This window comes from Calliopsis andreniformis, chromosome 6 (genome assembly GCF_051401765.1).
Source record: "Calliopsis andreniformis isolate RMS-2024a chromosome 6, iyCalAndr_principal, whole genome shotgun sequence".
Taxonomy (NCBI): Eukaryota; Metazoa; Arthropoda; class Insecta; order Hymenoptera; family Andrenidae; genus Calliopsis; species Calliopsis andreniformis.
In genome coordinates, this window is record NC_135067.1 from 17,099,863 (window position 1) to 17,117,948 (window position 18,086).

Here is an 18,086-nt window from a genome sequence, read left to right on the forward strand (position 1 = left end):
CGGTTCTTCGGTCGCCGCGAATATCGAGATACCTTCTACAACCGGTTCCAGCCGATCACCGGTTTCCTCGCAAACGTCATTGTAAATCCGGTGCGGTCGACGCGCGTCCAGTGTCACCGCATTGGAAATACGCCGGTGACGACACGGACGTCGGCTCGCACACATCGAGCGCAGGAAAGGAGGCGGTTCGCGGGTTCCGCCGCCTTTTAGCTCTCCCTCGCCAGTAGATTTGGCAACGCTGCGGCATAGCAGCGGCATAGATTCCGCTCCGCAACCGCAACCGCACGCCAGCCTAGCGCCATGATGCCAAACCAAGCTAGCCGTGCAACGGTTTCTCCGCAGTGACGCGCAAGCTGCCGGCGACGGCGTAGCACACACGGCAGAATCGCCAGCCTATCTGCGGCATAACACGCGTTTCCGTCCAAATTCTGTCGCCGTTTTTTATCCAATTAGCCAGGTTCTTTTCACCCGTTGATCTCGATCGATTTCACAGCTTTTGATAGTAAATGTCGCTGGCTCTGTGACCGTGATCCGATTCTGACGAATCGATACTGCCAGTATTTTGGGTTCGGTTGTTCACACGGAGTACATAATCATCCCCTGTATACTTGATATTGTTGATTGAACCTGTCTACTTCGCCACGTGCTCCGTTTGGATATTTCGTGCGGATCTTTTTCTACGAGAAGGTGAAAGAAAGGAACGAAGAGAGAGAAGCTCTGAGGGTGTATCTGAGCTCGTGGTATTCGGAATGTTCGATACGGAGAAATTTATCGAGGAAATCCAGAAACGACCTGCGATTTACGATGTGAATCGCAGCGAGTACAACGACCGTAACGCCAAGATGGCTGCGTGGGACGAGGTCTGCCAGGTGATGGTACCGAATTGGGCGCGCTTGACGAACGAGGAGAAAAACGTAGAAGGTATACAGCCTCTCGCGATCGATCGATCCGGATTCCTCCGCTAGTACCTACTCGACCCTGGCGAGTAGTCGCGACCAGCGTACTTGCGGTTTAAAATTAGTCACAATTTTTCTCGTCCAACGGTTATGAAAGTGATGATTGTTCACTTACATAATCCTAAGCAAAGAACACGGCTCGGGAATGATGTATTTTTCTCTATTTAGCGGATCTTATACGCGTCGGTTTTTAATTCCCCCTTGAATTGTTTCTCGCGTGACTCTAATAACTTTACCGATTATCTCTGTCGATGGAAATTTACTTTTAAGTAGAAGGCCGTAGTTAGGCGTCGAAGTGACGCTGTCGCGTCTGTAATCCATGAAAATTTTCAGAGAAAAATTTACGGGGGAAATGGCGAAATATCCGAGATTATTTCATGAAGGAGCTGAAGCTTCAGAAGTCGCAGAAATTAGGTACACCTGGTCGGAAGCGTAAAAACTACATGTATTTCGATCAGCTGCTGTTCCTTATGCCGATGGTGGAGAATAAAAGGTTGGTATGGAGCCGGTGTATCCGGCGTTGCTCGACCGTGTAGATCGTTCTCGTAAACGACGAATACGCGCGGATAGTCCTGTACGCTTCGCATAACTGTACGTTGCAGAGGCGGGACGGCGATAAATAATTGCAAATTCGAAGAAAGCGAGGGGGAAGTTGACAATCCTGTGATCGAGGAATACGATGTGCCATTGGCTCACGCCGCTCCCTCTATAACAACTGGCAGAGACTACATTCAACCGGGCGCTTCCTATAAAATGTACCCCCGTCATCCGAAGCAGCTTTGCGAGACGTCGTTCACGTCGTTCGATAATGAAATTCACGATATGCTGTCGTCGCCTAGCAGCCAGCGCGTTGCCTACGACGAGGACGACTACGACAAAATGTTTCTCTTGTCCTTGTTGCCAATCATGCGGCAAGTGCCGGAGGAGAAGAAGCTGGACGTCAGGATACAGATGGAACAAGTTCTCGCCCTGGCGCTTCGTCCCCCAGACAATAAGCAATGATAACTTGGCCATGTGGAGACCCGAGGTCGATTCGTAATTTTTAACTGGAGCGCGAGATACGTGAGTAAACTTCGTCCGCGCGAAGAAGTACATTTCCATTTTTAATCGAGGAGGGCATCGTGTGATGAGTTTCACGATATTTATATTGATTTGGTGTATCACGAATAGATTTTTTTGTTTTGGATTTTTGTGCAGCGTAAGAGGCGAAATTATTGAACTATAGTCCGTCTATAGTGTTTACTTGAAGCGTTTGACTAACCGGTGTAATCGCTTAAGCTGTTCAAATACATGTGTGTATTCCAAAAGTGGTCTGCTAATCGGGACGTGTTGACAAGATGTCTTGTCGCAAGACACAGGAAAATGACTCACTTGGGGTTTAAACGTTGTAGACAAACTATAGCCGAAATTAATTAATGCAGCACTTTAATTGTGATGATTTCGATAATTGTTGGTAGTATCGTGTTTTAGATAGTTTGTGGTAAGAACGTGACACCGCGAGGTAGTTTCTAATGTAAATTCAGATGGGACACGATTTAAAGATAAACACTTGAAGTACCTACACCTGTGATATTATGCGAGAAAGTTTTCGGACGAATACAGATATAGAAATGAGAATATATCGCGGCGACGACAGTGTAGCAGCGTTGATACGGTTGTTTTTCGCGCGCAAGGCGACAGCACATGTATTTTCGTAATCCGTAACAAATGTCGGCAATATTTTATCAATACTCGTCCAATGTGCACGAACTTGAACGTGTTGCAAAAGATTATAACGAATAAATATGTGTATATAAAAAAAAGTAACGCGTTAGCAAATAACGTTACTTTTGGTCGATACAGGAGTCTCGTTCGTGTTTAGGGAAGTGTGGACAGGTGGTAGCACTAGTACCACGGCGTCGGAGTTTTCATTGCCCGTGCAAATAACGAAGTACTTAATTTAGGAATTAAATCACATTTTAATAAAGCACATTTAGGTAAATTGATACTTAAATACCGTACTTGTAACGAAGCGTATCGTTAAACACTTGTACCCACACGTTTTTAATGATTTTTTTATTAATTTTGAATAAAACGATTGCAACACTTAATGAGTTATTTATTCATTATCCGTTCTTTATCCAGACGTTGTTAATTAAAAAAAGAGTCCAAAACATGTATCACGGTGATGAATGGACGATTTTGCATAGAAGAGAAGGAATATCAAGGAACCCATTATTTCTTGAGAAACTTGATGGTGACGTAAATGGTCTTAACATCATTTACATCTTGATACGGTAAGGTAGTTTCAAGGTGCCACTTTAGGAGGACATAAAATTTCATCAGGAGTTAAGAGGCCTATTTCGTCGCACTCGACTGCTCGTAATCAGCTTCAAGTGGATGCGTACTTTTCTATGCGTACCTACACGTAAACAAGAACAGGTTGAATGCCAAAGAAGTGTAACTTGCACGTGTATAATTTTGAATATCAATTCTTCATTCGAAAACTTGTTCTTAATTGCGAACAAGTTAACATAACGTTAAATGGCCGGACGCTGCCTCGTTTGTCGCTCTATTTGTACCGCGTGTAAGCTGGCTTTAATTATTTTTCCAGGTATCTTATACATAGTGCGTTTTCTTGTTAGCAGAATATAAAACAGTTTTCATGTAAGAACACCTAATTATGACAGATAATTAATTCCATCCTGAATCCTTAATTCATACCGCCTCGTCTTATTTTTGCACAGTCTAACAAAAGCGAGAAGCGAGCAGATATCGACATTCACAGCGTCGAACGTAGTGCATCCGTTATGGGGGCGATCGAACAATGTCAAATATCGATTAAAAATTTTTACGCGCAAGAAATTTACGATTTTCGTAATTTACGTGTTCAGGAATAAACAAATTTCGAACGAAAGTTTATCCCCATGCATGTGAGCGAAATATCACCGACAAATAAATTGAACTTCAACTCAAAACGACTAACAAAAATTCTCGTTTATTGAGGTACCAAAATGGAGCACATTCGCGTTGTCAGTGATGCGCGCTTATTAATTCTTATTCCTTTTGTGGAGTTAAACAATTCATACTGTTTTTTATATACATAAATTGTCCAAGATCACGAGATCTATTAAATTAGGTGCACGGATCTATTTGGTTTCATGACAAAATATGACGAATCCGCAAGACATTTCTTTTGTTATCCAGCATTTTTCCAACCGAATCACGAAACAATGGCGGTGCATCGTTTGAAACAGGCTATTGTTATTTTTTGGTACAATTTTTTCAATATCCTTTATCATAAAGAATAGATTTTCTGCATTTGAAATTGAATAATTTATAGCTTCGACGTTGATAAACGTGTATATTTTAATTAAATATTCCTAGTTTGCATGTATGAATTATAAAACTAATCAAATTTAGTTCCAAGTGTGACATTATAATATTATCGAGCCAATTTTTTGTAGATCATTCTCATTTTTCATTTTCATGCAACTATAATCATAGTCTTTTTACTTCTATCTTATAAAAGATTACCTTTACCACCCTTAGATTGAACGTCGTTTAATCCCAGAGATATTACCTTTTAACATCCTTAAGTTCACCTCTTGTATCTCCTAAAAGTCGGCGGTAATATAACAAGTTTTGGTTAATGTTTCAGTTACTGAAGAACCAGTGGGAAGAGTAATCGGCAGCCGTTCTTGAAAGTTAGCCGCGTAAACATGCAAGGGTTACCAGCAACTAGTGGCGTTTGTCGAAACTCTACCCTCCGTGAACCCTCCTTTCCCTTCCATTCACTCCCTTCCCCGATAGACCACCCCTCTACTTCTCGGTCTCCGCGTATCAACCCCTACCGCTACTCGCTTCTCTCACCCTTGCTCGTTCACCGTTCCCCTCTTCTCGCGCTGTCTCTTTTCCCCTACGACCACACGCGCGGCTTTCTCTCGCGCGCGCGTTCTTCTGGCTCGCAGAGAGACTCGCAGCATCCATCGGCCCGCTCCGGACTTCAGTCCACGTCGAGAACGCGGCACCGCCGGGACCCTGAGGACCCTTCGACACTCACGAACCCTTCGATCTTCCGACACCTGTCACCTCAAAACCAAAGCCTGCACGCCAACAGAAAAAAGCGAATGGCCGCGTCTGACTCGATCCTCCGTCGCTTCTTTCGGTTCCAATAAAACAGAAATCGCGATTCTTACCTAGCATCGTCCAGTTGAACCTCGTTGGTACCCCTTAGACGGTGTTAGAATTTTGGATCCCCGTATCTCTCTCGAACGTGCATGCTACCAACGGGCAAACGATCTCGACGATCCTCCGCTAAGCAACCCCGAGCCGCGTGATCTCTTGACGTCAGCGAAACTAGACCCTTACACTTTTTCGTACTCATTTGCTATTCCGGCCGAGTTCGTGGCCTGGAGCGTAAACGCGATCAGCTGTCCCGTGGTAACGAATGTCTTAAGGGGTTGCTGGAATAAAATTAGGTAATCGGGTTTGATGCGATAGGATAGGAGTGAAGGGGCGCGAAACGCGATCGTAGAGCGAGGCGAAGGGCGGTAAGGGAAGAAGAGCCACGAGGGCCCGCGAGGAGACTGAAGAAGAGGGATTTCCCGCGGGACTGCCGGGGGTTGTTGCCCAGCCCCGGAGAAGCGGACATCGGGCCCGGATGTTCGCAAGAACGAGACGTCGGAAACGCTGCCACGTTGGAAGGGAAAATATTGACGGCCGTCAACAAGTTCCTTACGACATCCCCTTTGGTTAACAAAGTCAAGTTGCTGATGGTAAGTGCCTTTCCACTATCTCACTCTTTCTTTCAACCTGTCCCCCGTTGGCACACTTTCTGTTCGACCTTATTAAAAGCAATTGTTGGCGAGCTTTCCCCCGACGAGATTGAGTTTCCAGCCAGTTGAGAAAATTGTTTGCGAAGATCGTCGAACTTCGACTGGAGCAGTAGTGACATTTTTGCATTTGTGAGTGGTGTAATAGATCGGTCAGACAGTTTTGGGTTAAATTCGTCAGGACGTTTTATCTCGCGGTGGGAGGACGCGATACGCGATAGGGACAAAGAGGAGTGAAGCTTGAAATATTAAGGATGCCATTCGTCGACGTTCCGCGGTATTACGCGTTGCACGCATATCGCTAGCTTCGTTACGTGCGGCGGTGATTCACAAAGAAGGCTTCACAGGGATGTTCTGTCGTAGAAAGAAAGACAAGACAAGTGACGTTAGAATGGCAGCGGCCTATTATAAACGCGAGTAATAGTGTGCGTAGTCTTCATAACGCGGAGTTCGGTGTTTTACTGCCAGGGAAAAAGATCATGCTGCGTTCTTTTGCTGGGCGAACCTTTTGGTTTACAGCCAGATCTTGCACGAGCGAAATGGTCCGTGGAGGCTCTCGGCCCGTTTTTCCAAGTGAATGTAGCTGGGATGGCACCTTCAAGTGCATACGATTACCCAACTGCATACTTGTTTTCGCTCCATTATATCTTTTTGTCCTACTTCATTTTTCACTGCTGAGCTCTTCTTCTGCGCCTCGTGGAAATGTTACCCTGAAATACTGGAGCTTTTTAACCAATTCATTAGCTTCGTGTATTCATTTCTGCGCAAAGAATCGAAGAGAAGAACAGTGAACCGACATAGTTCGTGGAAAATGCCAGAGAAGTAATTCAAAGAAGGGGAGTTTGGTGTTCTGCCAGAAAATATATGTATCTCTGAGTACGTGTTACTGAATGGAGTGAAATAGTGAACCGTGGTAATGCGAATCGATGGTGCACATATCTGTGAATGTTCTGATACGAGCACATTCTTCGCTTTGTTTCAAATCACGACGAATATGCGAGACAATCACTTGCCAATCGTTGACCAATCGAGACAGTCGAAATGCACATACTCCGTTTTCCTTATTTTAACTTGTTGCTCGACATACCATTCCAACACGCTGTTCCTGTCTACATTATCAGTTCAAAGTAAATGCTGCCGTTTCTATCACTGCGAGATTCCGTGGAATTTACCGCTGGAATGTGGTCACTATGACGACGGTTTGAGTGATCGCAGGGCCATAACCAATAGCCTCGTAATCAGAAACGCAGAAACGGATAGCAAACAATGAGGAGGAGATCTTCCTAGTGTTACCGCCATTAGAACGATTTAATCCCCCTTAAATTCATTCGATGGACTGTTCCACTCGACAAGTGGAAACTGTATTAAAGGCACACGAGTACCCTTGCGTTCTGAAATGGTATCTCAACTCTTCCATAGGTATGTACACTAAATACCATCTCAGCAATCGACGAATTCTACTGACACACGATTCTATCCGATTCACGTGTACGTCCACTAACTTTGACGTTCGTGCACAACTAGGTGTTCCTATTTACAAGTTTCAACATATCGCATACATGGTTTCATTCACAGAAACATTGTTCAGAACGTGTGAGTATTGTCCTTCGTAACGATTCTCCGTCGAAGTTGCACAGGTCCTGCAGGAGCTCCTGGGTTCCTCATCATGCTCCGCGTGCCTTTATCATCGGTGTACGTTCGCCGCGAGAGAACTTGAAATTCCAGATGTGTACGAGAAGATGAACGATTAGGTCGTACGCAAATGGCGCACGTTTGCCCTTAAAAGTACGAACTATTGGTCAACTGTGAGTCCAAGCTCAATTGTAAGCACTGAATAGGTATTGACTACTGTAGCTAGACAAGTTTTATCAGGAGATAGACACTTTATCAGTGTTCGCATCGACGACACGCGTCGTCGGTTCGCGCAAACGATTCTGCAGCCATTTGGACTAGTATGTTGACTTTTCGGAAGAGATTAGCGTTGTGTACATTCATTTAAAATCAGATTTGGGTTTCATTAGGTTGCCGATTTGCATCGTGAATGAGGACATTTATTATTCGCTGGCGGATATGCATAAAGGCTAATGAAACTGCTTATTAAAACACGAATTTAATAAGCGATTTGTAGGAATTTCTGCAATCTAATACTTTATGGAAACAAGTTTGAAATTTTATTCGCGAATCTTGCTTTTTGTCCTTTCTGTCTCGTACGGAGTTAGGAGATTTGTAAAACGAATTACACAGAAGTTATTTTCAAAACTGATCTTGAAATAACAATTTTCGATTAATATCCAATACATGTCATCTTTATCCCCTTTCATATCACTACCTCGACGAATCTCGTACATATCGTTAAGCGATATTTCATTGGTTGACTACTATGGACACGTAGAAGTGGGAACCGATTTTTTGTCGATTACTTATCCAAATTTTCCTGGAAAATCTCGACAGGATTTTCCCGCGCGTTGAAATCCCTGGGAAGTGCCAGTGTTCCGCTATCCTCCGTGTTGAATCAGTTTCCATCAGTTACTCGGTCAGCTGATCGTCAAATTACGAAGATATCAATTCAGGTCAACTGCATTACGTTTTAATAGACTTTTAGCGTGATTTCGTGGATTGAATTTTTCTCATTAGACGAAAGTTTGTTCTACGTCGTAAAATAATTAACATCATCGAAAGGGCAAACATTTCAGGTAAACTCTATTTCGGATCGACTACGGTTCAGTTCGGTCTCTCTTCGTTTAAACTAGGTAACTCTGAATCGTATTTTAAAACGGTCACAGAGTCGAAAGCATCGCAGCATTATACACGTGTAATTGTACATCGTTAAATGTAGACTAAAGGAGCAGTCCCAAACCGCAATTCCATTGAGAACTGCAATAAAGGCTACACGTGGACAGTTTTTTTCGGCGACGTGATCCTTTCGTGCTACGCGCAGAGCGCGTGGATCACTTTGAACTTTGAAGATGCTAATGAGCGTCCACCAACTAAACTCATCGTTATCGAGCTTCTCGCGATTCACCAGTAGGTACATGGAACGTCTATTTACAGAAACGAAAGTAAAACGCATGGAAATCAAGGTGCAAATGGAACCGCAGAATAGTTTGCTCACTTTCAACCCTTCCACAGCGATCTCCTAAAAACGCAGTCGTTCCGAGCCTATTTCACGATAACTACACCTCCCTATCTCACGATTACATTAGCGTAACACGTGGAAGATACTGTGCGCCACCTTTCTACTGACCTCACATGCGAGCATTTCTTCGTTCATTAGCGGTGCGCTTTACAACGCTTTAACAGGTTCTTTTTATACCGCGCGCGAAACGAAAAAAGGGGATGGAACGCGGTTGGCAAGGAGAGACGCAAGGAGGAAGCTCGAATCTAATTAGGCTATCCCATTTTCCGTGGTAATTTGTAAGAGATAGGTGAACGCTTCGTTATTTTAATTCGTTCGGATCTTTTCTAGACTCGTTCCACTGTCGAACGAAGGAAATTCCTTGCTATACAAGGTGCAGTACGCGTGTCCCACTTGATTCTGTTTTAATTTGTAATTTTGACGGTATAGTCGATCTCGATTAAAAATGGATGCAGGTGGATCGTAAGACGGTACGTGCATCTAAGTCCTCCGCAAGTATCGTTTCAGAACGGCAGTAGAAATTTTTTAACGACTATCGAAACGTAGGTATTTCGCGAGCATTGTGCTGTGTAACAATGCGCTTTATGCGAAATTTACGGCGGCGCTGACCCACCAGTTTTCATCTTGCGTAAAGAAAGAAACCAGTACTTGAAGCCCGCTCTACTTCCTGTCTTGCCACGGTGGTGACGCTTCTTATAACGAGGTATAGAGTTTTCGGTTTTAGTTACGTTAAAATTTGAATATTCTAATATCTGAATATTTGAATTTTTGAATATATGAATTTTTGAACTTTTGAATTTTTGAATTTTTGAACTTTTGAATTTTTGAACTTTTGAATTTTTGAATTTTTGAATTTTTGAATTTTTGAACTTTTGAATTTTTGAATTTTTGAATTTTTGAATTTTTGAATTTTTGAAAATTTGAATTTTTGAAATTTCTTGCGCAAAAATTACTGTTAGTAACATCAAATCTAACTCCAATCCAGAGTAAAAATGATAACTACCTAGGTACTTCCATATTTCGTGTTAGAAGCAAAAAAAGACGCCGATGCGAGAGTGCGTAAGTCGAGCACAAAAAGGGACTATAACTTGCGATATTTATCGATCAGCTACCGTGAACATTACGGAAAAACGTACACTCGCAATTGCTTCGACAAACAGTCATTTTTAAGAGCATGTTACGCTGCCTTCCTATTATATCACCGTTATAGATAAGAGTTGTTCGCCCATGAGGTATGTCGTTTAATAGAGGTTCCGTAAAAGTTTCATTTAAACGAGTCACTGACGGAAGAATGACGACCACGACAAATTTATTTCTTTCCAGTAACTCGTAAAATGTGCGGAAGCGATTTCCAAAACTATAACGTTTAACTACCTAGAGTATTTAATTCATATCGGATCGTAAAATTCATAGTTTTACTTTTATCTTGGGAAGTCAGGTGTTTCATTTCGGTGAAGCTACTGTTCTATCGAACATACATTTTTCCTTATGAAATGAATTCGCTGATTGCACTGGTGAACAGATGCAAATTAATGGTAATTAATGAAAATTTAATGTAAATTTTCTTAAACACTCACCTCTTTATAAATGAAGTTTCCTATAGATTTTTGTGCGTCAATAACTAATAAATGCTTCCTGAATGAATGGCTTTTTCCTCTGGACGTGAGCATGACAAATATTCAAGGATTTGCAAATAGAAACGCGTGACAGTTCAATTGTATCCCGACGTTTCGAATATACTTCTCAAAACAGCGATTTTCTCGTTGGTCTGAGTTTATATATTTCTATTTCTCTTCATTGTTTTTACAATTGAATAGTAGGTATTTACAGAAGCGCTTTATATAATCTAAATCATTTAATTCTAACTCGGTTCGTCGAATGTCTCGCGAGGCGAGGATTCCTGAGAGATATACTTCGAAGCCCCTTGAAAATCCTCGAATCGAAGCGATTGTTGAATGCTTCAGATTCGAGTAGTGGAATTCGCGTATTCCTATCGACTCGGTCGAGCGTGCGTCTTCCAAGTGTGCCGATTGTTCGGAAGCAACAATGCGACTCCTTGGCCGCGTGTTTCGAATCGCGGCTCCTCGATTCGCGCGCTTTTCCCTCCTCCTTGAAACTGAATTATTCCACTCCGACGTGTCGATCCTTTCTCATATCGAAAATTCGCGGATGTTCTACCTAAAATGGAAATTCTTGCATACTACTATCGCTGCCAGGCGCAGCAAAAAGTTCGTCGTATTGTTTTTCGATGCAAGAAGCTTAACGAACATTTCGCGCGCGGATAACACGAACCAATCATCGATCGCTCGTTTCGGTACCGTCCTTTTGATAAATTCCTTACGGACGATGAAACGCGCTGGTTTTTAATTAAATCCGAGCATTAATTACTACCTAGACGCCGAATATGGAAAAGTTCGACGTTTGTATCCAGGCGAATTCGATTGCGCCTCATTAGCGAGATGGTCATTGATGTCTATCTTGTTTGAATCCAGACTGTCGACAAAGGGCAGCACGAGTTAAAACTGACGACGAGTCGTGCTGCAGTTGCGCACGGTAGAATGATTCATTAACCGTGTCTTTGGACACGCTACACAGTCGGTATCTTCGATTGTAATTCACTGACGTTGTATCGCCACGTTTGTCTGCGTAATTAATTTATATGGTACCATTAATATCCATCGGAGCGGGAATATAACTTCTTGGACATTAGTTTGGCTCCCTTTGTTACACCTTTGTTCATGGATTTGCTGAACTGTATCCAAAGCTAGACGAGATTTAGGGAGAGTATTATATCCTCGAAAGGGCAAACTAAGTTTTGTCAGGTCACGGTACTTTTGTGAATACAACAGATTTTAATCGGCCAGATTGTGTTCTAGCATTTGTCTAAGTAATTAGATTTCGCGAAGCTATTAATATCGTGGTTACCCGAGACGAGAACTTACCTTCTCCAACAAGGAAAGTTGGAATGCTCTCGCGACACCTTCATCTACGAATTGGGTAGACCATACTCAAAGCACGATGCAATTCTCTAGGAACATAGCGTCTAGCCAGAAACTAAAGGAGAGTTCGGAATTGAGATATTTTCGTTGTGCCATCGTCTGTGCAAATTAATGCGAATTTTCGCCTGAATACATTAAGCAAACGAAACCGTATTTAAATCAACTTTACCAACCTGGACCCCCGAAAGACGCTTCACAGCTAACTTCTATTCATTGTCTTAACTTTCTCGGAAAACTTCGGATCTCCCGCATGCAGTACCTGGCTAGATCCCAGTCAGGTGCGTGGGTGTAGTAGTAGCGAACGCAGGAACCTGAAAAATTCGCGATAGGGATAAAATATAGGGCGAAAAGTATTCGAGAGATTAACGGAGAATATGCAAAAGAATGAAAAAATTAAAGGACAGGGTTTTTGCATTCCACGCAATGAGAGCTTCGCAGTGAGAACAATGAGATTCGGTGGGGAAGTTGAAATGGACATTTTTGCGTTGATTGCCGCTGGAACATTCGATGGGGATTTGTCGGGTCGGAAACAAAAAGAGCAAAAATTTACAGTGATCCAACCAAAAGGCAATTTCAGAAATATAACCTGTGGCATCGTTCAATCGCGTACAAGTAGCACTATATTGACTCTTTTAACAGAATTAACTCACGCCGGGGCGATTGGATATAAAAGATGGAATAACGCCGTTATATTGTTATTTTACGAGTGCACCTCTACTTGTATATCATCTTTGATCATGTTTTACCGTTTTATGAGCCATCCCAAAAATTTCAAGACAATCGCGATAAATTCACGGATCACTACCTCGTTTATGAATACTCGACGCAATAACGTGGGACGCACACAAGGGGGAGGAATACGGTATCCACGGGATGAAGACAAATATCGATAGAAGCATAAAATCATTGTTCGTCGTAACATTTCGCGATATATTACCCGTTCAAATAAAACCTATGAATCCACTGCAGGCTGTTCGCCGTTAATGTTTTACGCGCTATTTGCCTAAACTTTTGGGAAAATATCGACGACTCTGTGGCCAAACTTTTCGGTTCTCCTAATAAAACTCTCGGAACGTACACGTATAAAACTTGCGTTATCTTTATGAGAAATGTTGTATGCTCGTATCAACGTTGTCCCGAATGTAATCATATTTTGTTTCGCTGTCTACTCGCCCCTCTGACACCATCTATTGCTGGCCAGCTACGAGTCAACAGTAACAAAAAAGGAAAAAATCGCCTTCTCATTGTGTCGAGCGGATGGAAAATGTTCGATAAACTGGGTGAGCTTTATCAAAACCGTATTGACCACAACAGGTAAATAGGCGATACCTGCGGGCGACGCGTTTCACGGAATTACATAGCTGTATTTGCGGCAAGGCGCACCGAAAGAGCACAGGTTCAAGCGAAACTAGAAGCTAGGCAAACCGCTCTTTGCGTCGCTCTTCAATGCGCTCCACCGACGCCGTTCATTCGTAAACGTCAGTCTTTGTTAGGGAGCCGTGGAGGAAAAAGCCAGGTCGATTTGTCGGTAGGCAATTAACCTGGAGAACATCGCGATAAGACGATAGCTCGCGGGCGTTTTAAATTAAGCCGCGAGCCATCGATCTCATATCATACACGAATGATAATGCGTGCAATTCTGGGCACATGTGGATAGATTACCACGTATAACGCAATCAGGACTCATGGACGTGTCACGAATTTAACCGCGAGGTATTGGAGACTATGATAATATCACTGTAGGTACATGTAGTTGAATATGTTTCTGCTATTCTATGTTCATATACCTAATTATCATAGCTGAGGAAGAAAATAGAAGATAGGACTTACAGCATAGACTGTCGCTAGTTTGGTTCCAAAATCCTACAAATTTCTGTGAACTTCTATAATAACGAAGTACTTCAGGTTATCTTACCTATTCCACAAACAAAATCACGGTCGGTACTTCGACTGGATTGTTCACTCTGGAGAACGCTGAAGGGCTGTTTGGCTAAGCCTCGGAATTTTTCAAAACCGTAGCGGGAAATTAAATTACGCGATCGATTTTTGGCCTGGCAGCCGTCAGCCCTTGGTGAATATTTTTCGAGAAAAGGGAGTACGAAAACTTTTTTTCCAACCTCGTACAATGGCAATCGCATGCAGCGTTTCATCTGCATACCCATTGATTGAATATGCAAACGTTTCGTGTATCGCGGAACAGCACTTACCATGCGATCCCTTTCCCTTCAGCCTTCCATGTTTTCGTCCGAGGGATACGCTGCGTCTATTCCTTTGGGAAATGATAATGGCGTTTTATGTCGAATTATACCACGGAAATAGGAATCAAAATGGCGAAATCCCGCGTTACTATGCCTATAAAATTATTGGCTGATAGCATTGTAAAAGAATACTGCACAAAGCAAAGAGGGGGCGTGTCTTGTACAGATGCAGTGGCATGAATATCGAGTACTGTTTTCTATTTTTTCGCTCAAGGTATAGTAGAACATTAAAAATACAAGAGCTACAGCTCGTTAATGGACTACCTTTTTCAAGTCTTCTCATTAAGCGATTGATCAGTCAACACAAGTCAACAACTCCAAAAGTAATTCCTGTTATGAATAAAGATGGCTTAAATAGTAATGAGCTCTAAAATCTGGGTAAAAATGCAATAATGCAATTTTTTTCCAAGGCCTCGACGAAAATTGCGCATGAAAATCCTTGAGAATTTTCTCCTCAAGAACTCTGCTCAGAAAGGGTCTCAAAGCTTACAAACATGGAAGCTTTCTTTCGCAGAGACTCTCAGTCATTTATAACAATGAATTGCACTTTAAATTCAATCCAAGAACGAATCTCGGTCCATAATTAAAAATCTCCAGGGTAATCGTTGCACTTTTAAACAATTAGCGAGCCAGCAACTGCGTTCGGTGTAATTAACCGATAAGACGGAGTCCGCTCGCTTGCTTTCAGTCTTCCCCTCGAATTGCATTGTCCTCCATTTTCGCGAGCATCTCGGGGACAATTCGACGAGGCTAACGAGTTTTCTCTATCGACGCGAAAGACGAGAACTGTAATGCGAAACGTCGCTGACGCAGCGACACTTTGAGCACTCGTTCCTCTCAGGTCGACACACGTACAAAATAAAAAGAAGAACGTGGGACTGTTCAAGTCCTTTAACCAGCTAGATTGGATGAAGCGTTCCAGAGAACCAACTCTCTAGTCAACTTCATCATTGAAGTACCTGTTGGAAACGCTCTATTTGTCCAGATCTGGCCAAGGCTCCATCTTTTACCGAGTTACACATTAAACATGCATACTTTGATACAGTAATAGACGTCTTTTGACGCGAAGTTCCGCAAGCGGATGACGTTCTGCATAAAATTTTAAATTTCATTGGTGCACAGTACTCACTGGAACACTTTCTTGCGTCATAGGTTACATTTCCGCTCCTGTATTTCACGGTGGACGATGAAATTTATGATATTTGAGAAGTTTAATCCACACTTCCGTGTTTCTGTTTACCGCGTGGACGCGTAATGGTCCTGCTTCCACAGTTTTCCTCTCCTATTCCCACCCTTTCCCTTTCCAGTTCACCCCTTCATTAATTACAACAAATCTAAAAGTCCAGATACGTCGCTTTCGAAATGGACCAGGAACACGATTAAACGAGAAACCCTCAAGCGCTGCACATGTTACGAGCCCTCTTAACGTTTTCGCTTAGCCTTTGCCTTACCTTCCACACACGCTGATCCAGGTGAAACCTAGCGTGTTTCCTGTGAAATGTGGCTGCGCATTAGCAGCCCTTTGGAAAAAGGTGGATACGCATCGTGGCCAAAAACACGTACTTTCTGTTCGGTGAAAGCCTCGCGGGAGAGAAAATACAAAGCTTACGGGAGGGAACACGATGGGATGAAACTTTAGTTCGCATGGAAACGGGAGAGAGGCGGAAACAGCACTAAATTCTTCGGAGTGTGTTGTCGTAGTCGACACGTGAGCTCGTGTCGCCACTTATGGCGTGATTCGACGAATTCGTGCCGTGCGTACAAAAAGCGCCTCGTCTGGCAGATAGCGGTTTTATTGCCTACAGGATCATATATTCCTGTCTCAATTCGTCTCCGCGGCTTACAGGATAGACGCGCCAAGATAGAATCGATTAACGAGCTTTTCAACCGAACCGTTGAGAGAAGGATATAATGGACGCGACTGCAGACAAATGTTGTCTGTTGCGAGCACTGATATCAATTGCGATACAATGTTGGGCGAAAATTAGAATCCAAAGACTTAGGCACTTTAAAGTCGTAACAAAATTTCGCTGTAGCTGCTTAGAGTTAAATTCAACACTGTGTTGAAAGTTACTGATTGTGTGAACTTTGATACTTCCTGGCACTCTCAGCCTCATTTTCCTACAATAATTGAATTTCTTCTGTATGCTAATTTTCAGGTATAAAAAGTGTGAGAATAGGAAGCTTCTTTTTCGATAAGAAATAAGATGTTTGCTGATCGAAGATAGTTATAGTGTTCTCGAGATTTCAGAGGCAGTTCACACGCCATCGCGGTCGCTTATTGAAAAATAATGTTTTAACAAAAGGCACCTAGGTAAAACTACACGAAAAGGCTTGGGCTATTATATAACGATGAACAGGCCGTGTTGTCTTTCGATCGACTCGGTTTTCATCATTCCCATCCTCGACGCTGCTCGTGTCGTCTGAAGAAGATCTGCCATCGAATGATAAACCTTTATTCCACGCCAGGGGGAAAATCGCGATGACGTTATTCCGCCACTTTTAGCGATCGAATCTCGGTAAATAGCAGAAAATACGTTTGCTTTCGTATTCATTTTTCCTGCATCGAAAATGAACTGTTTTCCCTTCAGCAGGATGATTTCCTTTCTCATAAGCCCAATTATAGCGGAGAAGGGTGCCACGCGCGAAATCGGCCGAAACAGGCGGTCAGCCGCAGCGCTAACGAGTTCGCCCTCAACGCGTTTGTCTCCCTTTCCAGCCAGCCGATTAATCGGTTAATTCTTGGTAATTTCGCACATTCCCAATTAGCACCCAACGAATATGCAACGACCTTCAGAACCAAATAGTTCGGTCAAACAATTCGACTTCCCACGCGTCGAATTTCGCGCGGTTTGCAGTTGCGAGATTGTTTGGTCCATTCTCGATTGCACTAAACGCGTCTCTTTAAAACCCTTTTAAAGAAAAAACGTGAGATTATATACTTTAACGGTGTGCTTCGTCGTTGATGTAGTAGGCTGTGTCTTATCTGGTTATCTAGGGAAACGCTTTTGAATATTTGAACGACTTTAGATACGCGGAGCTTGCGCAATTTTCAGCGAGGTGAAACGATCATTTAGGTTGGATCGAGTCAACGAGGCAGTTACTCGACGGCCTGCAAGATGCAACCTCGTCGCAGCTGTTTGCCTGATGTAAATCGAATCAGTGTAGTTTGAATGGTAAGGGAATAGCAACTACATCTTGTCTACAAATTGCGCTAATCCTGACTAGAATCGGTGAAATTTGCCATGGCACAGTCGGGCACGAAAGATTCAGGGCATTCTGTTTGCCTGCTTGCTTATTCGAATTTCGTAATTTGCTTGGCAATTTCTTATACTTAGGTACTATACATACCCCTTGGCATTGTGCCAAGATTTTAGAAACCTAACTTCAGGTTCTACTACCTTTCCGTAAAAGGTTTTATACCAATATTTTCCATTTCTGAAGTCAAAAGCCATCGACTCCCATGAAGCGGTAACTGTACACCCTGCAGGAAAAAATTAGGCGTTTAATAGCAGCATGAAAATTACGTGTTATGTATGCAGGCTGCATGATGTTACCACATGCAAATCGTCAGGTACGCGTAGAGAGTCGGCCGAAGTTTTCTCGTTTCTCGTTCAATCAAAATGCGAGACAGCGTGATCGAGCGCTATGTCTTATCGTTCCTCCACCGGGAGCTCGTAAATTCCCTTTTTCCGCAGCTGTCTTCGTCCTCTAACCCTAAGTCTTTGTTGCGCGGTTCTACCAGTTCTCAGTAAAGTTCCGACAATAATTTTCTGCTACCTGAAGGCCAATGAATCACACATGTCTCGACTTCTTTAATCGTTGATTTACGGTACCGCTGCGTCACGCCATTACAAGCTAAACGACCACTGGAAATCGGTTCCTTTAGCCGATGTAAAGCGCTTTATCGATAAATTCTTGCG

General features: G+C 42.9%; 2 protein-coding genes across 2 annotated transcripts in view; both read left to right on the top strand.

The window, feature by feature from the left end:
* Window positions 1-550: 550 nt before the first annotated feature.
* LOC143180551 (uncharacterized) lies at window positions 551-3,040 on the top strand. The gene is made up of 3 exons (XM_076380346.1): window positions 551-921; window positions 1,290-1,449; window positions 1,559-3,040. Exons 1-3 carry the CDS (start codon window positions 750-752, stop codon window positions 1,956-1,958), a joined length of 732 nt encoding a protein of 243 aa, XP_076236461.1. The 5' UTR covers window positions 551-749; the 3' UTR covers window positions 1,959-3,040.
* A 2,407-nt stretch (window positions 3,041-5,447) lies between these two features.
* Window positions 5,448-18,086, top strand: part of LOC143181212 (uncharacterized) — a 43,633-nt gene continuing 30,994 nt past the window's right edge. The window contains exon 1 of the mRNA XM_076381531.1: window positions 5,448-5,713. Within this exon, the coding sequence (XP_076237646.1) occupies window positions 5,711-5,713 (3 nt within the window). The 5' untranslated portion in view covers window positions 5,448-5,710. The remainder of the gene's footprint in view (window positions 5,714-18,086) is intronic.